The sequence below is a fragment of the Podarcis bocagei genome (genome assembly GCF_964188305.1).
Source record: "Podarcis bocagei genome assembly, chromosome: 18".
In the NCBI taxonomy this organism is placed as follows: domain Eukaryota; kingdom Metazoa; phylum Chordata; class Lepidosauria; order Squamata; family Lacertidae; genus Podarcis; species Podarcis bocagei.
In genome coordinates this window covers 4,761,641-4,788,318 of record NC_138144.1, presented here as the reverse complement: position 1 = coordinate 4,788,318, position 26,678 = coordinate 4,761,641, and the positions used below count along the sequence as shown (strand labels likewise).

The 26,678-nt window shown below is 47.5% G+C and overlaps 1 protein-coding gene across 3 annotated transcripts in view; it reads right to left on the bottom strand.

Moving 5' to 3' along the window:
• Positions 1-26,678, bottom strand: part of FBN3 (fibrillin 3) — a 163,610-nt gene that overhangs the window by 28,536 nt on the left and 108,396 nt on the right. For 2 of the 3 annotated variants that reach the window (XM_081177548.1, XM_081177549.1), the window contains 15 exons: positions 24,456-24,578; positions 23,083-23,208; positions 21,729-21,851; positions 18,816-18,938; positions 17,953-18,114; positions 17,267-17,335; positions 16,037-16,162; positions 14,251-14,376; positions 11,998-12,147; positions 10,437-10,508; positions 7,053-7,178; positions 5,678-5,803; positions 4,289-4,414; positions 3,038-3,154; positions 717-845 (listed from right to left, as the gene is read on the bottom strand). In XM_081177548.1, the coding sequence (XP_081033674.1) occupies positions 717-845; positions 3,038-3,154; positions 4,289-4,414; positions 5,678-5,803; positions 7,053-7,178; positions 10,437-10,508; positions 11,998-12,147; positions 14,251-14,376; positions 16,037-16,162; positions 17,267-17,335; positions 17,953-18,114; positions 18,816-18,938; positions 21,729-21,851; positions 23,083-23,208; positions 24,456-24,578 (1,824 nt within the window). The remainder of the gene's footprint in view (positions 1-716; positions 846-3,037; positions 3,155-4,288; positions 4,415-5,677; positions 5,804-7,052; positions 7,179-10,436; positions 10,509-11,997; positions 12,148-14,250; positions 14,377-16,036; positions 16,163-17,266; positions 17,336-17,952; positions 18,115-18,815; positions 18,939-21,728; positions 21,852-23,082; positions 23,209-24,455; positions 24,579-26,678) is intronic. The other variant, XM_081177550.1, reaches the window with a different exon arrangement.

Sequence of the window (26,678 nt, the reverse complement as noted above, 5' to 3'; positions counted from 1 at the left end):
AACTCTTCTGCGACATAGGCCATTAAGAATGCATCCCTCCACAACGGTGTCTATTTTTGACCTTTTAAATATGTGGTTTTTTATTGTACTCTTATATTTTATTGCTGTAAACTGCTCTGATATATTTTTAAAATGCACTGCAGTATATACCGTATTTTTCGCTCTATAAGACACACCAGACCACAAGACACACCTAGTTTTTAGAGGAGGAAAACAAGAAAAAAAATATTCTGAATCTCAGAAGCCAGAACAGCAAGAGGGATCGCTGTGCAGTGAAAGCAGCAATCCCTCTTGCTGTTCTGGCTTCTGGGATAGCTGCGCAGCCTGCATTCGTTCCATAAGACGCACACACATTTCCCCTTACTTTTTAGGAGGGAAAAAGTGTGTCTTATAGAGCAAAAAATACGGTAATTATTTTTTATTATAATAAATGAATAAAACAAATGGAATATAACAAAAGCTCTGCTGAATTTCAAGTGGCAAGGAGTTCCGCAGGACTGAGCCAACAACACTAAAGGCTCGATTTCTCATTGTTGTGATCCTATGCCTCGTTCGAGTGTCTGGAAGTGAAGAGGCCACCCCGCCCTCTTCCACGAAGAGATGTCCGACTTGTTGCTGGTTGGTGGGATGGATTCCCTCTGGGGACGTCCCACCCTGCTTGGACCACCCCACCCTTCCTGGGGGGCCTCCAGGGAGAGGATCCAGAAGACACCCACCGACGCAGTTCTTGCCGTCCGGCGTGTGGTCATAGCCCTCCTGGCAGAGGCACCGGAAAGATCCGATGTTGTTGATACACTGACCGTTCCGACACACCTGCCCCGCCAGAGAGGAGCATTCGTCGATGTCTGCGGGGGGAGGGGGGGAGAGAGAGAGAACGTGAGCAGGAGCTGTGCCGGCAAAGTGCGTCCCCGTAAGATAGCCGAGCCACCTCCTGCCGCAGGAATCTAGAGCAGTTCGCAACATAGCTGTCACAGATTTGAAAATAAGGGACCAGCAGCCTCGAAAATAAGGGATCAGCAGCCAAAATAAGGGATTTTCCAAGCACAGGTATGTTCAACTTCTGAGCCCCTCCGAGCCAAAGGCAGAAAGCCCAGCCAGCAGCCAAACGAAGCCTCAAGCGGTGGTTCCCACAGCGCAGCAACCCGGCAAAGGGGATGCAGCAAGGAAAACCACCGTCACCTCTCTGCTGGGAAGCGCTGAGCAAAGGCGAGTCCCCAGGCAACGCGGCCGATTTGATTGGCACAAGGCATGCAAGCTCCACCCCCCAGTCATTCTTGGACTCCTTATTGGGTGAGCAACGCAGCCAAGCAACACAGTTGGAGCCTCCCTCCTCCTTGGCCGGCAGGGAGGGAGGGAGAGGAGCTGCTTCCTTTGAAACCCGGGAAATTTAAGGGACATCATCAATAAGGGACAGCAGTGGGACACAGCGCTGGGATAAGGGACTGTCCCGCCAAATAAGGGACGGTTGACAGCTATGGTTTGCAACCCAAGGGCTGACATATCCTCCCGAGGGCCGTGAGCTGGGGCGGGCGAGGCCAGAGGCAAAGGTGGAAGAGATCGATGGGAAAACCTACTGGTTTCTACACAAATCTCTGCATCCTCTATCCAGAGGCATTCTGGGAGTTTGGAATCGCATTAGCTTTGATTCATTCGCTTTAGAAGACATTGGAAGGCAGCCCTGAAGGGGAAGATTTTTAATGTGTCATGTTTTATTATGTTTTTATAGATATTGGAAGCCACCCAGAGTGGTTGGGGGAAAGTCAGATGGGCAGGATATTATTATTATTATTGTTGTTGTTGTTGTTATTTATTATCTTTATTGTCCCATACAGAACAAAGAAATTGAAAAAAATCTACATCAGACATTCAAAAACCAACAAGCCTGCTATCCCAGCTATCCCAGCCTGGTTATCCCCCTAAAAACTCTGATACTCCATAACTGAATACAATATATTCCCACAGAGACTACCTTACACTGCTTTTAAAACCAAAATCGCATTTGGGTAGAAACTGTTTCTCAGGAGGCTAGTCCTAGTTGTTATCATCAAAGTTACAGGACCCCTGGACAGTCAAGTCCAGTCCGACTATGGGGTTGCGGTGCTCATCTCCGCTTTCAGGCCGAGGGAGCCGGTGTTTGTCCGCAGTCAGCTTTCTGGTTTATGCGGCCAGCAGACTAAACCGCTTCTGGCGCAATGGGACACCATGACGGAAACCAAACGCTGTTTACCTTCCTGCGGCAGTGGTACCTATTTATCTACTTGCACTGATGTGCTTTCGAGTGCTGCCTTTGAAGGTGACTTGGAAACTACAGCTAATCCCGATTGCAGCCGATAAACTGGTGACTTGGAGTGGCCGCTGGGACCATGTAACACTGGTCCTAAAGGATCCATGCTGGCTCCCAGGACGTTTCCGAGCACAATTCAAAGTGTTGGTGCTGACCTTGAAAGCCCTAAATGGCCCTGTATACCCGAAGGAGCGTCTCCACTCCCATCGTCCAGCCCGGACACTGAGGTCCAGCTCCAAGAGTCTTCTGGCGGTTCCCTCACTGCCAGAAGTGAGGTTACAGGGAACCAGGCAGAGGGCCTTCTCAGTGGTGGCGCCCGCCCACCAGATGTCAAGGAAATAAACAACTAGAAGACATCTGAAAGCAGCCCTGTATAGGGAAGCTTTTAATGCCTGAGGTTTTGTTGTGTTCTTTTATGTTTTGCTGCAAGGCTCCCAGAGCAGCTGGGGAAACCCAGTTATATGGAAGGGGTACAAGTAATAAATTATTATTATTGATTCCTGCATTAAAGAGGTTTGTATTGGATGACCCTATGGATCCCAACCAAGTCTGCAGTTCAATGAGTCTATAACTCTACAGGCCTGCGATTCTGCGACTCTATTCCAGAAAAAAAACGTCCGAGGAGGAGGTGAAGCTGGATCAGCGAGGGGTGTGGCTTAGGAAAGGGGGTGTGGCCTGTGGAGAGTCCTGAGGGCCAGGCGGGAAGGCTTGGAGGGCCACACTCGGTCCTTGGGTCCCTGCCCTTGCTCTTACCCATGCAGTCGTTGTTGTGGGTTAGCTCAAACCCGGGGAAGCAGAGGCAATTGTAGGAGCCGACTGTGTTCTTGCACGTCCCGTTCCCGCAGGGCTGGCGGTCGCACTCGTCGATGTCTGTGGATGCAAAAACAGCGAGAGGGGATTGATGTGACGTCGATTGATGCACTTCAGAGCCTCTGAAGCAATCCTAAGAACAACCCAGAATGATGAACTCTGCATTGTATACAGCCAGTGCCGGATTTACGTACAGTGGTACCTCGGGTTACATACACTTCAGGTTACAGACTCCGCTAACCCAGAAATAGTGCTTCAGGTTAAGAACTTTTGCTTCAGGATGAGAACAGAAATCCGGCGGCGCGGCGGCAGCAGGAGGCCCCATTAGCTAAAGTGGTGCTTCAGGTTAAGATCAGTTTCAGGTTAAGAACGGACCTCCGGAATGAATTAAGTACTTAACCTGAGGTACCACTGTATAAGCTAAACAAGCTATAGCTTAGGGCCCCAACTCCCCCCCCCCAAAAAAAAACCCCACTGGATGTACATTTCCAAAATATAAGATAAAAAACAAATAAAATAAAACCTACATCCAGCAACATGTGTTGTGTAGGCTCCTATGATGTAAGTCATGGGCCCCGCTTGCTAGCCTGCTCCCTAAAATATCACCGGTTTGCTCCTTTCTATATATAGGGTGCCTACATTTTGCATGGACTGGTTGCATGGCAACATGGGCAAATGGCTTGAGATACAATTGATAACAATTTATCGATCTTCCAAAAATAACAATACCAAAAAAAACAACAACACACCCACAACCAAATCAAACCATAAATTTTGATCAACTTCCCTCCATTCCCCCTCTTGGTTCCATTATAATATACTTGTTTATGCACTTCCATAAAACCTTATATACTTAACAATCCAATTTTAAAACCTTCTTCATCTTATTACAAGTGACTTTTAAAAGTTATAGTAGGGAAACAAATCTGTACACAAAGCTTAAAAAATATGCTTTAAACAATTGCCCCTTTTTTGGGGTAATAATTTGCCCTGCATAGTTCAATAATTTATTCTGCCAATCTTCTTTTCTTTATACATTTCCCCCCCATTCATTTTCTTTCTTTTTCTTTCAAAGCCATCCAAATTGGTGGCCGTCATGTGGCAGTGAGTTCCCCTGCTCAACTGCAAAATCGGCAGCATGAAGACAGGCCAGAGGGAGAAGAGGATTCCTTCTGCCCGAAGATCCCTACTCACCCATGCACATGGTCAAGTCCCCGGTGGCCTTGAACCCGTTGAAGCAGATGCAGAGATAGCTCCCTTCCGTGTCCACGCAGTCGCCGTGGCTACAGACGTTGGGGATCTCCTGGCACTCGTTGCGGCCTGGGGAAACAAGGGCAGGAAACAGACAGCCCAGGTGAGTGACCGAGAGAAGCCAGCATCTCAGGTACGACCTCTCTGGAATGCAGAGGGCAACCTGCTGTTAGGATCGTCCTACTCTCGTGTAGGACGATCCTGATCTATGGAAGTGAGAGCTGGACCATAAAGAAGGCTGATCGCCAAAGAATGGATGCTTTTGAATTCTGGTGCTGGAGGAGACTCTTGAGAGTCCCATGGACTGCAAGAAGATCCAACCTCTCCATTCTGAAGGAAATCAGCCCTGAGTGCTCACTGGAAGGACAGATCCTGAAGCTGAGACTCCAAGACTTTGGCCACCTCATGAGAAGAGAAGACTCCCTGGAAAAGACCCTGATGCTGGGAAAGATGGAGGGCGCAAGGATAAGGGGACGACAGAGGATGAGATGGTGGGACAGTGTTCTCGAAGCGACCAGCATGAGTTTGACCAAACTGCGGGAGGCAGTGGAAGACAGGAGGGCCTGGCGTGCTCTGGTCCAGGGGGTCATGAAGAGTCAGACACGACTAAATGACTAAACAACAACAACATGGGCTAGATCCACGTGTGTGTGTGTGTGTGTGTGTGTGTGTGTGTGTGTGTGTGTAAGGGGATCAAGAGGTTGTGTCAAGGCTTCAGGGAATCCTATCCCTCTCACTGTGGGGTGCCAAGAAGCAGATAAACAAAAAGAGTTCTTACCATGTAGTTTATTCAATATTCACAGAGAGAGAGGAAGGAATGAGGTCTCTCTTAGATAATGGCATTGCTCTGAGTAACGTCCCACCCCCTCAGTCCCTCCTATTCTACGTCACCCCTGCAGTGGCTGATCTGTGCTTTCAGCCTCTGAGCTTTCTGTTCTCCTACTCTCAAGGCACACTGGGTCCTGGGAGAGGGTGGCAGGGATCAGGAATGCTTCCAAGAGACACTGAATCTGTTAACTGTCTCTCCCCTGGTGCTGCTGCTTCTTCCTGATGTTCCTCTCCCAATATTTCCCAGCTTCTCCTCTCTGCAGCCTCTGAACCGTGCCCTTCTGCAAACCACTGTTCTAAATCTATACTGTCTCCCTCCTCTCTGGGGAGTACAGGAGGATTCCTCCTCAGTCCAGCCCCTGACAAGCTGCTCTCTGCCTCCTTTTCTCTCCTTCCAGGGAGATCGCTCAGGCCTGGAGTTAAAGGGAAGGTGGCTGTTCAACTACCCCAAGTGAAGCCCCCCGCTCCCGGGTCTGGGGTGCAAAGCAACACCTCCCGACTTACCCACGCAGGCTCCGCTGGGCGAGAGCTTGTATCCGGAAGAGCACTCGCACCGGTAACTTCCCGGGCTGTTGAGGCAATCGGCGTTTCTCTGGCAGAGGTTCTCACCGCTGCTGCATTCGTCAATGTCTGTAGGGGATTGGAAAGGGGGCGGTCAGAAGCAACACATGATTCATCCCACTTGTCTGGGGCACGGGCTCTTCCAAGCAATGCGCTCGCCAGCAAATGCGCAGCGACAGGGCCTTCATGTTTCCAGCTGCCCTTTCTACCACCTCTGTCCTCCACCCCCCAAACTGGGGAACCAGCACGCCACCAACCCTGGAGATAGGAAGCCCAGAGCACTGGTTCTTTAGATGTCCCTTTTATGAAGAGGCACGGAATGAGACCATTGATCCCCTGCTGGTGAGGCTCGCTGACCTCCCGGAAAAGCAAAAATGTGACCTTTTCCTGTTAGGCAAAGATCAGGAGACGACCTGGATGGTTGCTAGATTCTGTGTACAGATCTGTAGGCGTAGACCATCTCCCGACTCAAACTAGTTCGTTAAGAAAACCCCCAAAATTCATTCCATGGGTAACTGCCGTAGTTTATCTCAAAGTTTTAAGTGTTTATACGCTCATCGCATTTATAAATTTAAAATTTATTGTTGTACAGTGGTACCTCAGGTTACATACGCTTCAGGTTACAGACTCCGCTAACCCAGAAATACTGCTTCAGGTTAAGAACTTTGCTTCAGGATGAGAACAGAAACTGTGCTCCAGCGGTGTGGCGGCAGAGGGAGGCCCCATTAGCTAAAGTGGTGCTTCAGGTTGCGAACAGTTTCAGGCTAAGAACAGACCTCCAGAACAAATTAAGTACTTAACCCGAGGTACCACTGTAAGGTAAAGGTAAAGGGAATCATGGCCATTAGGTCCAGTCGTGGCTGACTCTGGGGTTGCGGCGCTCATCTTGCTTTATCGGCCGAGGGAGCCGGCGTACAGCTTCCAGGTCGTGTGGCCAGCAGGACTAAGCCACTTCTGGCGAACCAGAGCAGTGCACGGATATGCTGTTTACCTTCCCGCCAGAGCGGTACCTATTTATCTACTTGCACTTTGACGTGCTTTCAAACTGCTAGGTTGGCAGGAGCAGGGACCGAGCAACGGGAGCTCACCCCGTCATTGCAGGGATTCGAACCGCCGGCCTTCTGATCGGCAAGTCCTAGGCTCTGTGGTTTAACCCACAGCGCCACCCGCGTCCCTACCACTGTACGTTGTTTTAATTGTCTGTTTTCCTTCTGGAACTGTACCCTCAAGTGTGCTTCATAAGCTGATTTCCGACCATAATAAATTATCTCTCTACCCAGCCGCTGAGGTCTCATTCCCCGTGAACCACAGCCCTTACCTTCACAGATGAGCAGGATGTTGTTGTAGCTGAAGCCAATGGGGCACTCGCAACGGAAACTTCCGATCTGGTTGATGCAGACACCGTTGGTGCAGATGGCGGGGATCTCGCTGCATTCATCAATATCTGCAGGAAAGGCAGTGATTTTTATCCCCAGCTGGAGCGTGCCGGACCGCAGTTATGGCCCCTCTCAGGCGGGCACCATTGCGGTCCAGCGTTCACCCCCTCCAGCCTTTTCTTGCCTTTAGGTACTTCTGAGAAGCCCAAAACGAAGATTTCAAATCAAAAGAGAAGCTGGTCTCTTACATTAAAAACCCGACAGTACCAAATTATCAAAGGCTTTTCACCAAAGCCAGACTAAACGTCTTTCCTTCTGCAGTGTTGGCTGGCAGGTTGAGAGGAGTTCCCTACCAGGACAGAGTTTGCTCGTGTGCTCAAGACATCGATTCCATAAAACATATTTTGTTGCACTGTGCGAAATATGAGCAAGCCAGGGCTGAACTGATACTACCCTTGCTGGTACCTTTCCCGGGAAAATCAGAGGCTCACTGTGTCAGGTTCCTATTGGAAGACCGGACAAACGCCAGAACATTAGCAGTGGCAAAGTTTTTATCGGTGGTTGCAAGAACCAGTGATCCCTATATTCTGAACAAAATGCTTGTTTAACCTGGAGGTAGGCTGTCTGAATTGTGTATTGCTTTTTAACGATTTGTTGGGTCTCTGGACCGTAATAAGGATTGATGATGACAGAAGCTGGTCAGAGGGTGCGAATCTACACTTCTTCTTTTTTTAGATCTTTGACTCCAACTAGTCACAATTGGTCAAACTACAGGGCAGAGAAAATTCATACAGTGGTACCTTGGTTCTCAAACGCCTTGGTACCTGTAATGGTTCTAGGGGTTGCTCGTGCGTAAGCCGGTGCCAACACCTGGCTGGGTTTCCTGAGTGAACCTTTTCTGTCCGGACAGCCACTCACCCGTGGCTGACTCAATCGCTGGCAGAATCCGTCAGTGGGCGTTTCTTAAACTTCTTCCAGCAAAGAAGCTCTTTGATGCCTAGTCTCCTCCTACTCTCTCTGCGCGAAAGCCTTCTGCGCAAGGAGGGCGTGGGCAGCGGAGGACCCTTACTCTCCCCGCTGGTCCCCGGCAAGGAGTCATGGGACCGCCTCGCTGATTCCCCCATCTGCCCACCTTCTTCCCTGGAGATATCCTTGATTCTCTTCCCCAGAAGACGGGCTGCCTCTCCCAATCCCGGGACGCTCTCTGGAATCCCTTTGGAACTTGCTCTCTCCCTCGGACACTGATGTCAGTTCCCTGACAGTACCCAAATGCCGAAAACCCGGAAGAAAATGTTCCGGTTTTCAAACGCTTTTCAGAAGCTGAAGGTCCGATGCGACTGTCGGCTATTGTTTCCGGGGCACCTGCGCCAATCAGAAGCCGTGCCTTGGTTTTTGAACATTTCGGAAGTCAAACGGACCTCCAGGACAGATTAAGTTTGGCGCTTTTGTTTTTGCTATTTATTTTACGTTTTTGTGGCATTTTCAGTTCATTTGATTTTGTGACTGTGTGGAACCCAGTGCAGCTACTGATTGATTGTGTGACTGTGTAAATAATGGATAAAATCCAAACATGACTATCATCAATGCAGGTAAGAAAAAAATAATAATTTTAATTTTCACCGTCTACAATACTGTCTTATTTATTTTATAGTACAGTACACCGATTGTTGCTTTCGTTTTATGGATTAGTGGTCTCATTAGATAGCAAAATTAATGTTCAATTGCTGTTTTAGGGGTCGTTTTTTAAAGTCTGGAACGGATTAATCCATTTTGCATTGCTTTCTATGGGAAAGTACGCCTTGGTTTTGGAATGCTTTGGTTTTGGAACGGGCTTCCGGAACAGATTAAGTTTGAGAACCAAGGGACCACTGTATTTCCTTTTCTTCAATCCGTCTCCTGTGCATCGGGCTTTAAGCTTCCCAGTCAAGCCTCTGCTATTGCACTGGCAGCCCAATAAGGTTTGAGTTTACTCAGCAGCCATGAAATATTATGCGTCAGTTGGAAAACAGAATCAGAAAACCAGGTTTCTTGAGAATCAGGAGCAAATATCCTGGAACGTTTCATTGAGACTTTAATTCCTGATACAGTGGTGCCCCGCAAGACGGAAAACTTGCTATACGAAAGAGTTTTCCGTTTTGGAGGTGCTTCGCAAAACGAATTTCCTATGGGCTTGCTTCGCAAGATGACAATGTCTTGTGAGTTCCTGCTGGTTTCCCCCCCCCCTTTTTCTAAGCCGCTAAGCCGCTTATCTGCTAAGCCGATAAGCCGCTAAAAGCCGCTAAAAGCCGCTAAAAGCCGCTAATAGCGCTAATCCGCTAATAGCGCTAATCCGCTAATCCTTCAATGGGCTTGCTTCGCAAGACGAAAAAAACCGCTAGATGAAGAGAATCACAGAACGGATTCTTTTCGTCTTGCGAGGCACCACTGTATTGCCTTTGACTTACCAAGAAGATTGGAAGAAATTTAAAGACTATTTCAATAAATATTATTGAATATTAAAGATATGTAACCACTTGAAAGAATCAATTAGGCCTAGGATTAAATTGGGATTAAATTTATAAATAAGAAAATGCACAATATGGAAAGTGATGTAATATGATTATGACTGTGATTTGGTTTTTCGAAATATTGATATTGGAAGCTGCTACAGATAATTACTAAGAAATTCAGATGGAAGAGACTCGAGGAAGTCAAATACTATGTTTATGAAGATGGATGGTACTTAATTGTAACTTATTTTTTGCTCTATAAGACGCACCAGACCACAAGACGCACCTAGTTTTTGGAGGAGGAAAACAAGAAAAAAAATATTCTGAATCTCAGAAGCCAGAACAGCAAGAGGGATCGTTGCGCAGTGAAAGCAGCAATCCCTCTTGCTGTTCTGGCTTCTGGGATAGCTGTGCAGCCTGCATTCGCTCCATAAGGCGCACACACATTTCCCCTTACTTTTTAGGAGGGGAAAAGTGAGTCTTATAGAGCAAAAAATATGGTAATTAAGTGGCATTATCCTGTATTGTATGTTTTTATTTTTTCCTTTTTTCTATCTTTTTTCGGTTTTATCTTTTGTTTGTTTTTGTTACTGTTAATTCTTTCGTATTATGCTTATTTACTGAAAATAATAAATATTATTTTTTTTTAAAAAAGGTATTGCCTTTGACTTTCCCCCCTGCAAAAGCACACTTTTCGAGAGTTGATGACGCAAGATCTTCTTTTCCTGCTAGCTCAGTTTTCGCAAAGAGACAAGAGTCACACCTTTAAAAGCCCAAAGGGGAATGTTATCAGCAGAAAATATGAACAGAGGAGGCTGGGGTTTGGGGTTGACTTACCAATCGGTTTCCCAGTGTGAATATCAATGATGAATCCAGGGGCTTGATTGCCACATAGGATCTGGTATTCAGCTGCAAGATGAAGCAGTAAAGAAAGATTTGCTCATACACCTCATTACATTACAACCACTGTCATACAGTGGTTCCACTCCTTCCTCCTGGGCCGTGTTCAGAAAGTGGTGGTGGGGGATGAGTGTTCAGACCCCTGGGCTCTCACTTGTGGGGTGCCTCAGGGTTCTGTCCTCTCCCCCATGCTTTTCAACATCTACATGCGGCCGCTGGGAGAGATCATCAGGGGGTTTGGGCTGGGTATCCATCAGTATGCGGATGATACCCAGCTCTATCTCTCTTTCAAATCAGAACCAGTGAAGGTGGTGAAGGTCCTGTGTGAGTGTCTGGAGGCGGTTGGAGGATGGATGGCGGCTAACAGATTGAGGGTGAATCCTGACTAGACAGAAGTACTCTTTTGGGGGGACAGGAGGCGGGCAGGTGTGGAGGATTCCCTGGTCCTGAATGGGGTGACTGTGCCCCTGAAGTACCAGGTGCACAGCCTGGGAGTCATTTTGGACTCACAGCTATCCATGGAGGCACAGGTCAGTTCTGTTTCCAGGGCGGCTGTCTACCAGCTCCATTTGGTATGTAGGCTGAGACCCTATCTGCCCGCAGACTGTCTCACCAGAGTGGTGCATGCTCTGGTTATCTCCTGCTTGGACTATCCCGCATGGTTCTATCCGGACACTGAGGTCCAGCACCGAGGGCCTTCTGGCAGTTCCCTCATTGTGAGAAGCCAAGTTAAAGGGATCCAGGCAGAGGGCCTTTTCGGTAGTGTCTGGTTCCCTGTAACCTTCTCGCAGGGAGGGAACCACCAGAAGGCCCTTGGAGCTGGACCTCAGTGGCTGAACGATGGGGGTGGAGACGCTCCTTCAGGTCTACTGGGCCGAGGCCATTTAGGGCTTTAAAGGTCAGCACCAACACTTTGAATTGTGCTTGGAAACGTACTCGGAGCCAATGCAGATCTCTCAGGACCGGTGTTATGTGGTCCCGGCGGCCAGTCCCAGTCACCAGTCTAGCTGCCACGTTCTGGATTAGTTGTAGTTTCCAAGTCACCTTCAAAGGTAGCCCCACAGAGAGCGCATTGCAGTAGTCCAAGCGGGAGATAACCAGAGCATGCACCACTCTGGCGAGACAGTCTACAGGCAGGTAGGGTCTCAGCCTGCGTATCAGATGGAGCTGGTAGACAGCTGCCCTGGACACAGAACTGACCTGCGCCTCCATGGACAGCTGTGAGTCCAAAATGACTCCCAGGCTGCGCACCTGGTCCTTCAGGGGCACAGTTACCCCATTCAGGACCAGGGAGTCCCCCACACCTGCCCGCCCCCTGTCCCCCAATGGATTATCCATGTCTCCCTGCTGTGACTAGCTGCAAGGACAAAGTTACTTCTTGCAGTGCTAGGTGTGAGAGATGACCGGTAACTCTAAGCAAGATTTTGGTGACCGGGGAAGCCACGGAAAACTCGGTGCGTGGTTTTCGAGAACATGTCGTGTGGGGCTGCTGGCTTACAGCTGGCTGGGGTGGGGCAGGGCTCGCAGGGCTTGTTCCAGGCCTTCCCGATGTTGTACGAACAGCAGCACATCTTCTTGGTCATGTTGAAAGACAGCTCGTTCTCGCAGGTGTCGTTGTAGTTCCGGTAGCAGAGGCTTTTCCTCATATCTGGAGAGGCGGAAGAAGAAGAAGAGTTTGGATTTGATATCCCGCCTTTCACTCCCTTTAAGGAGTCTCAAAGCGGCTCACATTCTCCTTTCCCTTCCTCCCCCACAACAACCACTCTGAGGTGAGTGGGGCTGAGAGACTTCAGAGAAGTGTGACTAGCCCAAGGTCACCCAGCAGCTGCAGGTGGAGGAGCAGGGAATCGAACCCGGTTCCCCAGGTTACGAGACTACCGCTCTTAACCACTACACCACACTGGCTCATCAAAGACTCGTTCAGGCTGGCGCAAGTCTGCAGTGTGGTGGCAGCTGCTCTTCCTCCTTCTCTCCACAGCCAGCAAGGCACCCTTTTCCACGGATATGATCTCAGACTCGGAAGCAGGGAGACTCTCACCTCGGCATCCAAGCCGCCCCCCCCCCTCTGAAAAAGGATGCCTCGCTGTCTGGTTGCAGAGTTGAACCGCTTTCCTCTCTGAGGCAGAACTGCAGAGGCTGCCTGTCTCTTATTGACTTTGTGGGTGCTTGGCCCCCGCAATCACATCATTGTGGGTGCCCAAGCAACCACAATGTGATGTATGGAAGTGAAAGCTGGACCATAAAGAAGGCTGATGGCCAAAGAATGGATGCTTTTGAATTCTGGTGCTGGAGGAGACTCTTGAGAGTCCCATGGACTGCAAGAAGATCCAACCTCTCCATTCTGAAGGAAATCAGCCCTGAGTGCTCACAGGAAGGACAGATCCTGAAGCTGAGGCTCTAAGACTTTGGCCACCTCATGAGAAGAGAAGACTCCCTGGAAAAGACCCTGATGTTGGGAAAGATGGAGGGCGCAAGGAGAAGGGGACGACAGAGGACGAGATGGTGGGACAGTGTTCTCGAAGCGACCAGCATGAGTTTGAGCAAACTGTGGGAGGCAGTGGAAGACAGGAGTGCCTGGCGTGTTCTGGTCCAGGGGGTCAGCAAGAGTCGGACATGACTAAACGACTAAACAACAACAGCAAAGCAACCACAGCCCCCTGAAGTTGGCTCCTGCGCCTAGTTGACCTGCGGAACTCCCTCCCACAAGCTCCGCGACAATCCCCTTGCTTCCCTAAATCCTACTGATTTTCACCGGGATGCTGGACTAAATGAATGCCCTCCCCCCCGTCAATAATTTTTATTAGTTTTCAATTACAACAATCCAATGGTAGCCTCATTATAACAATACCAAATTAGAATACATTTGTTGTTTAGTCGTGTCCGATTCTTCGTGACCCCACGGACCAGAGCATGCCAGGCACTCCTGTCTGGAATGTCATCATTTCCACAATTACTAATCCCAATCATTCAGGTGCCAAATTATATAATTTAGGTGACCCTCCCCCACACTAGAATTGATGGTTTGATGATTTATTGCATTTCTGCTATCCAAAATCTCAATTCATCTCAATTACATTCCAGTCAAAATAACAATCCCTTACACAATACGGTGGTACCTCGGGTTACAGATGCTTCAGGTTACAGACTCCGCTAACCCAGAAATAGTGCTTCAGGTTAAGAACTTTGCTTCAGGATGAGAACAGAAATCGTGCTCCGGCGGCACGGCAGCAGCAGGAGGCCCCATTAGCTAAAGTGGTGCTTCAGGTTAAGAACAGTTTCAGGTTAAGTACGGACCTCCGGAACGAATTAAGTTCTTAACCCGAGGTACCACTATGACTGCAATATTAATGACATCCATTCCTCTTGACACATTAAATGATTTATAAACCCAAAGGTGAATGCCCCTTAGCCCAATAGGGTCTCCGGACGTCCTTGCGACCGAGTCCTCAATTCTTTTAAGCGCTGCGTCCCATTTCCCTAGCTCTGAGCTCCCTTTTCCCTGCAGCCCCAGAGCGCATGGAAACGCCGTTTACCTTCCCACCGCAGTGGTACCTATTGATCTACTTGCACTTTGACGTGCTTTCGAACTGCTAGGTTGGCAGGAGCTGGGGCAGAGCAACGGGCGCTCACTGCGTCGTGAGGATTCGAACCACCGACCTTCCGATCGGCAAGCCCAAGAGGCTCCGGGGTTTAGACCGCAGTGCCACCCACCTCCCTTCCCCTCTGTGGTAGGCAATCCCTTCCTTCTTACCCATGCAGTTGTTTCCTCCATTGACTTGCATGTACTCTGGCGGACAAACACAGGTATAATTCCCCAGGGTGTTGTAACAGGTCCCCGGACCGCAGATTCCAATGTGAGCCGAGCATTCGTCAATGTCTGGGGAGAGAGAGAGAGAGAGAGAGAGAGAGAGAGAGGTGTCATAGAATCATAGAATCCTAGAGTTGGAAGAGACCACAAGGGCCATCGAGTCCAACCCCCTGCCAAGCAGGAAACACCCTCAGAGCACTCCTGACCTATGGTTGTCAAGCCTCTGTTTAAAGACCTCCAAAGGAGGAGACTCCACCACACTCCTTGGCAGCAAATTCCACTGTCAAACAGCTCTTACTGTCAGGAAGTTCTTCCTAATGTTTAGGTGGAATCTTCTTTCTTGTAGTTTGGATCCATTGCTCCATGTCCGCTTCTCTGGAGCAGCAGAAAACAACCTTTCTCCCTCCTCTATGTGACATCCTTTTATATATTTGAACATGGCTATCTAATAACCCTTAACCTCCTCTTCTCCAGGCTAAACATGCCCAGCTCCCTTAGCCGTTCCTCATAAGGCATCGTTTCCAGGCCTTTGACCATTTTGGTTGCCCTCCTCTGGACACGTTCCAGTTTGTCAGTGTCCTTCTTGAACTTTGGTGTCCAGAACTGGGCACAGTACTCCAGGTGAGGTCTGACCAGAGGGAGAAGAGGTGAAAGGGAGAAAGCCAATGGGAGGGTCCCGATGTTTAAATACTGTATTTTTCGCTCTATAGGACGCACCCGACCATAGGACGCACCTTGTTTTAGAGGGGGAGAACAAGAATAACTCTCCCCCTCTCTGCTCAGCGCCCCTTCAGCGAAGGACCAATGCCTAAAGCCAATACCGCTCTTACCTGTAACCAATAAAGTTGTGGCCATTTTTCACCCATTAACCTTAAATTCTGGTGTCCTGTGTCTTTATTTTATTCCAACTGGGGGGGGGGCGGCGGGAATTGCCACACAAGCGCCCTTTGCAAAAAAAAACTTGGACATATTTACACCCCCGCCACATGTGAACGTAATTCTCTGCCCTTTTTAAGAAACAAAAAATGCTGTAAAACATGCAAACTCGGCAGGGAACACAGCACAAAACAATACAGAACGTAACCACAGCAGTTCCGGAAAACCAGCCCCAATTAAAAACCAGAGGACGTAAAATAGTTTTTTAACCACCTGCCTAGATCATGGGAAGCAGGGGCCAGGCAAATGCCGTTTTATGTGGTCTTAAAACGTTGACTATTGTATTTTAATATTCTGTTGGAAGCCGCCCAGAGTGGCTGGGGAAACCCAGCCAGATGGGCAATGTATACCGTATTTTTTGCTCTATAAGACTCACTTTTCCCCTCCTAAAAAGTAAGGGGAAATGTGTGTGCGTCTTACGGAGCGAATGCAGGCTGTGCAGCTATCCCAGAAGCCAGAACAGCAAGAGGGATTGCTGCTTTCACTGCGCAGCGATCCCTCTTGCTGTTCTGGCTTCTGAGATTCAGAATATTTTTTTTCTTGTTTTCCTCCTGCAAAAACTATGTGCGTCTTATGGTCTGGTGCGTCTTATAGAGCGAAAAATACGGTAAATAATAAATTATTGTTGTTGTTCTTGTTATTATTATTATTATTATTAGCTTCTCCACAGAGTGCCCTGAAGTTTGAGGGAACATCTCAGATTCCCATTTTAACAAGGGAATTATTATTTGTTTTCTCCACAAGCCCAGCCACGACAGTCACTCCTTCGGCACCCTTTGCTCTGGGGGTGTACCTTCACAAATGCGGGTGTCTTCATTCAGGTAGTAGCCCAAGGGGCATTCACACTGGAAACTTCCAAAGGTGTTGACACAGTTTCCGCCTTGGCAGAGGCCCGGCAGCTCCTGACATTCGTCGATATCTGTGCGGGAGAGAAAAGGAACAGAAAAAGGGTGTCAATGGTTATGGCCGGCCCTGTCGTTTGGCAGAGTGGGGCAGCTGCCTCTGGTGGTCAAAACCGGAGGGTGGGGAGTGGTGGCAAGGGTGCCGGAGGGCGGAACTGGGTGTCTTTGCCCCCTAAGCTATCCACCTGACCAGTGGTGGCTAGTGCCTGTTGCGACTGGTGGGGCAGAAACCAGGGGCATTGCCAAAACTGAGGAAGAGTAGGTCCATTGAAGTGAATGGACCCAACTCAGCCATGTCCATATATATAGGTAAAGGTAAAGGGACCCCTGACCATTAGGTCCAGTCGTGGCCGACTCTGGGGTTGCGGGGCTCATCTCGCTTTACTGGCCAAGGGAGCAGGCGTACAGCTTCCGGGTCATGTGGCCAGCAGGACTAAGCCGCTTCCGGCGAACCAGAGCAGTGCACGGAAACGCCGTTTACCTTCCCGCCGGAGTGGTACCTATTTATCTACTTGCACTTTGACGTGCTTTCAAACTGCTAGGTGGGCAGGAGCAGGGACCGAGTAACGGGGGATCTGACCCCGTCTTGGGGATTCGAACCACTGACCTTCTGATCAGTGAGTCCTAGGCTCTGTGGTTTAACCCACAGCGCCACCCGCGTCCCTAAATTTTCTGCTTTACAATTTAAAATAAGAACATTTAAGAACGGACCTCCAGAATGAATTAAGTTCTTAACCCGAGGTACCACTGTACACTGGTAAAAGGTAAAGGTAAAGGACCCCTGGATGGTTAAGTCCAGTCAAAGGCGACTATGGGGTTGTTGCGCTCATCTCGCTTTCAGGCCGAGGAAGCCGGCGTTTGTACGTAGATGGCTTTCCGGGTCATGTGTCCAGCAGGACAAAACTGCTTCTGGTGCAACGGGACACTGATGGAAGCCAGAGCGCACAGAAACACCGTTTAAATTCCCGGTGGAGTGGTACCTATTTATCTACTTGCGCCAGTGTGCTTTCGAACTGCTAGGTTGGCAGGAGCTGGGCAGAGCAGCAAGAGCTCACCCCATCACAGGGATTTGAACCCGGAAGAATAACCCAGCCGCGAGCAAGGAGCTTGGCCGTCCTTACCTTCCAGAATGACTGTGATGGGGTTTGGACGGAATCCTTCGCCGCCGGGACAGAGAGTCTTGTATTCCGCTGTAGAGGAAGATGCACATTACTGAGATTTGATTCTGGAAAGCAGAGAGGGCTTGAAGGCCTTGTCCGTCCTGCTCCCCTTTCTTGCATATTGATTACATTTTGCATATTGATTACATTTATATGACACGTTTCCCCCCAAGTTGCACAAGTGATATTATTATTATTATTATTTCTATACCACTTTATAGTTTAATGGGAAAAACCTCAAAGTGGTTTAAAGGTAAAGGGTAAAGGGACCCCTGACCATTAGGTCCAGTCGTGGCCGACTCTGGGGTTGCGGCGCTCATCTCGCTCTATAGGCTGAGGGAGCCAGTGTACAGCTTCCGGGTCATGTGGCCAGCATGACTAAGCCGCTTCTGTCGAACGGAAACGCCGTTTACCTTCCTGCCAGAGCGGTACCTATTTATCTACTTGCACTTCATGCTTTCGAACTGCTAGGTTGGCAGGAGCAAGGAACGAGCAACGGAAGCTCACCCCATCACGGGGATTCGAACCGCCGACCTTCTGATCAGCAAGTCCTAGGCTCTGTAGTTTAACCCACAGTGCCACCCGCGTCCCTTCCAAAGTGGTTTACGACACATTAAAACAATACAACATAGATGGACTCTGCTCACTAGTATTGGCTGGCGGGCAGAGCTCGCAAGGATTCCCCCAGGCCCGGCCGAGCGAGCAGCAACAGGAAGCCCGGGTGACCCCCACGCCGATCTCAGCACTGCAAGAGATCCCGCCGTCGCCCCGATCTTGCGTGTCCAGGAAGCAGTTCCCGACGCGAGTATCTGGAACATGAAGGATGAAGAGGAAAAATTTTGGGAAATGATTTACAACCAATTGAAGAAAATGTTCCATTTAACATTTGTTAAAAAACCTGAAGCATTTCTGTTAGGGATTGTAGGGAAAGACGAGAGTTTTAATAGTTACATATGATTTTATTTTGGAGTTGTCTGCTTATTTTGGAGTTGTTTGTTGTAAAGAATGTATATTATGTGAATAATTTTTTAAAATAATAGCAAAAAAACAAAGAAAGAAAGAAAGAAAGAGGAATTAAGACGACAAGGGCTTAAAAATAAATAAATGGGGGAAATGTATAATTTACCTAGGAGACCACTGTTAGTAAATTAAAACTTTAGCTGGACTTTAAGAAACACTTGTAAAGTAACGAAGACTATGGATAATTTGGAAAAATGGAGATTGTGGAGAATGTACTGATACGTAGCTTTAAATTCTAATTTAAGGACCCATGTAAGGGATGAGGAGAAGCCATGAGATTCGGAGAATCTCACAAAACGATTATACAAGCTGTTTGGATGTAAATTTGTTATAATGAAAACAAATAAAAATATTTCACACACAAAAAATATGATACCGTTGAGCGGACTTATTTGCCAACAGTGACCAAACCCCAACGGAAACGGCGCTATCTGGTTGCCGGGCGAAACCTGGAAGAGGAGAGGCTCCGAATGTCGGGGGTCAGACTTACCTACGCAGCCCACTCCCGTGGGGTTGAGCTCAAAGTCTTGAGGGCAGTTGCACAGGTAGCTTCCAGGTGTGTTGACACAAAGCCCATTGATGCAGTTCACTGGATCGGCGCACTCGTTGATGTCTGAAAGGTGAAAGTGTTATATGAATTTTAAGGTCTCAAATACAGTGGTACCTCGGGTTACATACGCTTCAGGTTACAGACTCCGCTAACCCAGAAATAGTGCTTCAGGTTAAGAACTTTGCTTCAGGATGAGAACAGAAATTGTGTGGCAGGAGCAGGAGGCCCCATTAGCTAAAGTGGTGCTTCAGGTTAAGAACAGTTTCAGGTGAAGAACAGACCTCCGGAACGAATGAAGTACTTAACCTGAGGTACCACTGTATAGAAGAAACATTCATAAATTTCCCCTAAATTGATTTTTGATTTTTATTGTTCTTCATGTTTTTATACTGTATTTTATGCTGCTTTTATAATTAAGTGTTTTAAATTTATTGTTAGCCGCCCTGAGCCCGGTTTTTGAACCGGGAAGGGCGGGGTATAAATAAAAAATTATTATTATTATTACAGTGGTACCTCGGGTTACATATGCTTCAGGTTACATACGCTTCAGGTTACACACTCCGCTAACCCAGAAATAGTGCTTCAGGTTAAGAACTTTGCTTCAGGTTGAGAACAGAAATCGTGCTCCAGCGGCGCGGCGGCAGCGGGAGGCCCCATTAGCTAAAGTGGTGCTTCAGGTTAAGAACAGTTTCAGGTTAAAAACGGACCTCCGGAACGAATTAAGTACTTAACCTGAGGTACCACTGTATTATATATGCACACATATCTAAATATATGAACCATGTGTCTGAAATAGTATGGGAGAGTGATCCTGAAGCCATTCTGACTCTCCCAAATTTTCCTCTGCAGTAAGGGAGGCAAATGGGGAAAGCCTTCCCATTGCCTTTTTGCTTGCAAATCCTGTCTTAAGGGCATATTTCTGTATGAATAGGGTGAGCCTGTGACCTGGACTCAGGAGCTAAAAAAAGAATGACCAGGCTGCCCAGGAAATGCAATCAGTGACCGTTATCAGGTATCCTGGCAGGCAGGATTTCTGCTGCAGTCTGTCTCCTTCTGTGATGTATGTATGATGTTTAGGGGGGTGGTCTTGGGCTTTTGGGTGGACAATTTCAAAAGTCTATATAGGGGGGTTGCGCACCATTGTTCAGGGTTCCTCCTCCCTCCTGCGTGTGGTAAGTGGAGACCCTGTTGCAACAGTTTAATAAAGATCAGGCTTACTAGCCGCTTTGCTTCTCAATATTCTCTGGTTGGCCTCTCTTATTTTCTCCTACTGATAGGGAACCCACTTAAGGACTCTATATGGGCTCCAGAATACCCCATAAGGGAAAGGGAGCAGTTTTTGCTTATAACAGGACCAAGCATAGACTTACTCGGCTATGAGTGATCGCCAAAGAAGAAGAAGAAGAGACTGCATAATAATTTAACTAATTGCCTCCATGGTGATAGAGGAATGGTGCTCTTGAATGTGGTAACTGTGGCCCTGAAGGACCTGAAGGACCAGGTGCGCTGCCTGGGGGTCATTTTGGACCCACAGCCATCCATGGAGGTGCAGGTCAGTTCTGTGTCCATTTGGTGCGCTGGCTGAAACTTTTACCCATCACTTGGGAAGACAGGTAAACTAATGCCAGTGTACTGGAAGAAGCAAAGATCACCAGTGTCAAAGAGATGATTCTTCAACATCAACTTCGTTGGACTGGTCATGTCGTGCGGATGCCTGATTATCGTCTTCCAAAGCAACTACTCTACTCCGAACTTAAAAATGGAAAGCGTGATGCTGGTGGTCAACAAAAGAGGTTCAAAGACTGTCTCAAGGCAAAGCTAAAAAAATGTAGTATCAACACCAACAACTAGCAAACACTGGCCTGCGAGCGCTCCAGTTGGAGAACAGCCTTTGCCAAAGGTGTCGTGGGCTTTGAAGACACTCAAACTCAGGACGAGAGGGAGAAACTTGCTAAGAGGACGGCATGCTTGGCAAACCCTCACTGGGATCAACTCCCACCCGGAAACTGATGTCCCCACTGTGGAAGGACGTGTAGATCCAGAATTGGCCTCCACAGTCACTTACGGACTCAATGTTAAAACCGTGTTTATGGAAGACAATCTTACTCGGCTATGAGGGATCGCCAAAGAAGAAGAAGAAGAGAAAGAAGAGGAAGAAGAAGAAGAGGAAGAGGAAAAGGAAGAAGAAGAAGAAGAAGAAGAAGAAGAAGAAGAAGAAGAAGAAGAGGAAGAGGAAGAAGAAGAGGAAGAAGAAGAAGAAGAGGAAGAGGAGGAAGAAGAGGAAGAAGAAGAAGAGGAAGAAGAAAAGGAGGAGGAAGTGGAAGAAGAAGAAGAAGAGGAAGAAGAGGATGATGAAGAAGAAGAAGAGGAAGAGAAGAAGAGGAAGAGGAAGAAGAAGAGGAAGAGGAAGAGGAGGAAGAGGCAGAAGAAGACGAAGTGGAAGAGAAGGAAGAGGGGGAAGAAGAGGAAGTGGAAGAGAAGGAAGAAGAGGAAGAGGAAGAATAAGAGGAAGAGGAAGAACAGGATGATGAAGAAGAAGAAGAGGAAGAGAAGGAAGAAGAGGAAGAGGAAGAGGAAGAGGAAGAGGAAGAGAAGGAAGAAGAGGAAGAGGAAGAGGAAGAGGAAGAAGAAGAGGAAGAGGAGGAAGAGGGGGAAGAAGAGGAAGTGGAAGAGGAAAAGGAAGAGAAGGAAGAAGAGGAAGAGGAAGAGGAAGAAGAAGAGGAAGAGGAAGAGGAAAAGGAGGAAGAAGAGGAAGAAGAAGAAGAGGAGGAGGAGGAGGAAGAAGCGGAAGAAGAAGAAGAATTAATAGTAATGCACTGTGTGTCCTTGCTGGTCTTTGCTCTCCCAACTCACCTGTACAGTTCCCTCCACTCCTGTCCAGCTCATATCCATCATCGCAAGCACAGCGGAACATCCCTGGAAGGTTCTGGCAGCTGCCAAACACGCAGATGTTCTGGAAGGTGCACTCATCGATATCTGTGGGGCGTGAGAGAATCACAAATGAAATCAACACTCTTTGGGGTGAGCCAAGTCTTCCACAAAAACATCGCCCACGATAAATCTGTGAGCCGTTAAGGGGCATGGAGAAAGCAGGAAGAGAAAAGCTGGCCTCGCTCTCATCTTATATGAGAACGACGGGGCGTTATTATTATAAAACGACTACCTGACTTTTAGAAGACATCTGAAGCCAGCCCTGTTTAGGGAAGTTTTTAATGTTCGTTGTTTTATTGCGCTTTTAATATTTTGTTGGGAGCTGCCCAGAGTGGCTGGGGAAACCCAGCCAGATGGGCGGGGTATAAATGAGAAATTATTATTATGAATTATTATGATTATTATTATCTGAAGGAAGCTGAAAGTCGGATGATTCATAGCAGACGAAAGAGAGGATTTGCTCCCACAAATGATAGCGACAGGCGCCAAGTCGGACGGCTTTAAATGGAGATTAGGGAAATTCTCAGATAGGGTGAATTATTATTATTATTATTATTATTATTATTATTATTATTATTATTATTATTATTATTATTATGTGGATTTTCCTGGAGGTAAACAATGAGGCAAACAGATGTGTGGATAATAATAATAATAATAATTTATTATTTATACCCCCCCATCTGGCTGAGTCTCCTCAGCCACTCTGGATGGCTCCCAATCAAGTATTAAAAACAATACAGCGTTAAATATTAAAAACCTCCCTAAACAGGGCTGCCTTCAGATGTCTTTTAAAGATAGGATAACTGCTTATTTCCTTCACATCTGAAGGGAGGGTGTTCCACAGAGTGGGTGCCACCACAGAGAAGGCCCTCTGCCTGGTTCCCTGTAACCTCACTTCTCGCAGGGAGGGAACCGACAGAAGGCCCTCGGAGCTGGACCTCAGTGTCCGGGCAGAACGATGGGGGTGGAGACGCTCCTTCAGGTATACTGGGCCATTTAGGGCTTTCAAGGTCAGCACCAACACTTTGAATTGTGCTCGGAAACGTACTGGGAGCCAATGCAGATCTCTCAGAACCGGTGTTATCTCTCGGATGAACTCTCACAGAGCCAAACCTAAGACTCTGCTGGCGAGTCTTGGGTTCAAATCTCACCTCAGCTGGGAATCGCCTCTCCAGCACCAGCCCGCGAGGAACTGAGGTCTTGCAAAGTGTTTGGCTCCAGCCAGGCTGCTCTGCTAGGCTGCAAGCGGAGATAACTTCGCTCCCCCGCTTACCTTGACATGCCCTGCTGTCCTCGGTGGGGTTGAAGCCCATTTCGCACTCGCAACGGTAACCGCCGGGGGCGTTGAGGCACTGCCCGTTCTCGCAGAGGTTGACGTTGTCGGCGCACTCGTCCACATCTGGGGAGAGGCAAGGAGAGGTCAGGGGTTTTTCTTGGGCTGAGAATCGCTCGTCCCAGAACCGTCGACATTACTTACAACAAGTGAGATTGGAAAATATAATCTGTGTGGAAATAATAATACTAACTAAAGCCTTTGAAATATTTGGAAGAAGATAAAAGACTCTCGTGTGATGCACTATTTAATTGGGATCCGCCATTATGGGATAGACCGAGTTGCAGAGATAAATAGTCATAGGGGGAGGCGAGCTCTTAATTTGTTATTATATCTGTACTTCAAGTCCGATTTGGCAAACCTCCCTGTTAAGTTGTGGGCGAACATATCAGACGACACAGCGATTCTTCAAACAGCTCTTGTTTATTCAAAGGCCAGGACAGAACTGAACTGAAGAGCTCAGTCAGCCTGCTTATATAGAGCTCCAGTACAACGTAACTGTGGCAACTTTCTAAAACTATCCAATCACTGAATGTCACTTTCGATCCTTCATTTGCATACAAACTATCCAATCACTGAACGTCACTTTCGATCCTTCATTTGCATAACTATCTACAGTATCCCCCTGCTGGCCCAGGGTGAGAACTTCAGTACATTACACTCCCCTGGAAACACTAATGTTTGATGCAACCCGCCTGAGAAAATTAATGAGCAAACGCTTAGATTTTATTTCATCGGAACTGAGAGAAGATGGCGTCTGCCACCAGAGGAGGACTTTTGGATTGATTCGGCATAAACACCAGCATGTGAGGATATACTGCTAATAATAGACTTACCAGCTGCAAAAAAGAAAAGAAAAAAGGGAGAGTCATACAAATTTCACACAGAAGTATATTATTGCTCACTTCAACTTGCCTGTGGAAACAACTCAGAGGCCATGAAAGAAGGAAGGATAACAACAGGAAGATTTAAAGAAGGAACTATTGGAAACTCAAGGTAGTAGAAACATAAGATGATTAGAACCCCACTGAAATTGAAGCATGGGAAGCCCCAACAAAAATTTATAATTTGGCAAAATATTTGGACTTTATGATATGTATTTGTATAATTTGGAATATGTAATGTGATCTGATTGGATTGTTAAAATGGAAAACTTAATAAAAATTATTATATATGAAAAAAGAGAGAATTGCTCGTCCCACACACTCCAGCCAAGTCCTTTCCCGCAAGCCCCGGTCTGGCCGCTGCGGGAACGGATCCTGCAAAAACCCGGGCTCCAAGACTCCTTCCCAACCCCAGCCCAGCCGTCTTACCAGAGCACGAGAAACCATCGCCGTTGAAACCGTCTCGGCATGCGCACCGATAAGACCCCGGTGTGTTCAGGCAGTTGGCGTTGAGGTTGCAGCTATGCGCCTCTGTGGCACATTCGTCCAGGTCTGGGAAGGAAGGAGACAGTGTTGTACTGATTGCTAATGAAATCGACCTCTGAGAAGCTGAGTGACGGGTTGGACTGAACAGAAGACTACATCAAAGAATCACAGCTATGTTGGTATGTTGAAACGGATTGGAAAGGGGGGGGGGACTTTTCTCTTTTTCAGTATGATTTACCTAACAACCCCTCCCCAAGAAGAACCGCCACACGACTGATAGCAAGTGAGATAGGAAAATAAACTGTGTGGAAATAAATTTATTAACTAAAAGCTCTGTTGTGCGGAAGATCTGGAAAGGAAACGAAAGGCTTTTGGATGACGCAGTTCTAATTGGGAACCGCCATTATGAGACAGACTTTGTTGCAAGATTTACAGTCAAAGGGGGAGGGAGCCACAGTTCTGTTATCATATCTGAATTCTACGTTTGATTTGGCAAGAACTCCCCTGAAAAGGCTGATTTATGGAGCAACTGGTCTAGGAAAGTTAATGAGCAGACGCTTAGACTGTATCTTATGGGAATTGCTGAAATGGCACCTGCCGTTTGAATAGAACTTTTGGATCAGCATGAAAATCCACACAGGACTATAATAATGTTTGCTTCAACTCACTTGTGGAGATATTCTCAGAGGTTATAAAGAAAGAAAAAATGATAACAACAAGAAGATTGGAAGACGGGATTTGTAAAGGATAACAACAAAGAGATGGAAAGATGGGACTTGTGAACATCAAAGCAGCAGAAATATGAGATGATTGGACCCTTTCTGAACTCAAAACATGGGAACCCCCAACAAAAATTTAAAATTGGCTAAACATTTGGAGTTTGTAATGTATTGGTATAATTTGGAATTAATGTGATATGATTGGTTTGTCAATTGGAAATTTAATAAAAATTATTTTAAAAAAAGAAGGAAGGAGACAGTGTCCGCCTCATTGACGCAACGCTACAGTTCAGGCTTACCTCCCAACTCATTTGCACTATTGCAGGTGTTCCTGAATTTTTTGCTTTCATCCCTAAGGACAGACACAGTCCTTTCCCGTAAACCAACTCAGAAACCTGCCGCCCGCGTTAGATTTCTAAGGGCTGTTTGGAGGTGGAAAGCGAGGCGTTCTGCACAAGCTCAGGGCTGCAAAAACCCTGTGTGGGGAACTCTAGCATGTGCAAAACAAAAAGCGGTCGGCCTACAGTCCCTCTCCTTGACATGCTAGATTTCTGTGTGTCAGGATTCTGTCATTAAGCTCCCTAATGTGCAGGCTTAACAGGGGTTGGCGATCTTAGTGAGAACTGGATAATTGGGGTTAAACCTAATTCCGTATGTATGTATGCATGTATGTATGTATGTATGTATGTGTTGTTATTGTTGTTTAGTCGTTTAGTCGTGTCCGCCTCTTCGTGACCCCCTGGACCAGAGCACGCCAGGCACTCTGTCTTCCACTGCCTCCCGCAGTTTGGTCAAACTCATGCTGGTAGCTTCGAGAACACTGTCCAACTATCTTGTCCTCTGTCGTCCTTGTGCCCTCCATCTTTCCCAACATCAGGGTCTTTTCCAAGGAGTCTTCTCTTCTCATGAGGTGGCCAAAGTATTGGAGTCTCAGCTTCAGGATCTGTCCTTCCAGAGAGCACTCAGGGCTGATTTCCTTCAGAATGAAGAGGTTTGATCTTCTTGCAGTCCATGGGACTCTCCAGAGTCTCCTCCAGCACCAGAATTCAAAAGCATCCATTCTTCGGCGATCAGCCTTCTTTATGGTCCAGCTCTCACTTCCATACATCACTACTGGGAAAACCATAGCTTTAACTATACGGACCTTTGTTGGCAAGGTGATGTCTCTGCTTTTTAAGATGCTGTCTAGGTTTGTCATTGCTTTTCTCCCAAGAAGCAGGCATCTTAATTTCGTGGCTGCTGTCACCATCTGCAGGGATCATGGAGCGCAAGAAAGTAAAATCTCTCACTGCCTCCATTTCTTCCCCTTCTATTTGCCAGGAGGTGATGGGACCAGTGGCCATGATCTTCGTTTTTTTTGATGTTGAGCTTCAAACCATATTTTTCACTCTCCTCTTTCACCCTCATTAAAAGGTTCTTTAATTCCTCCTCACTTTCTGTCATCAAT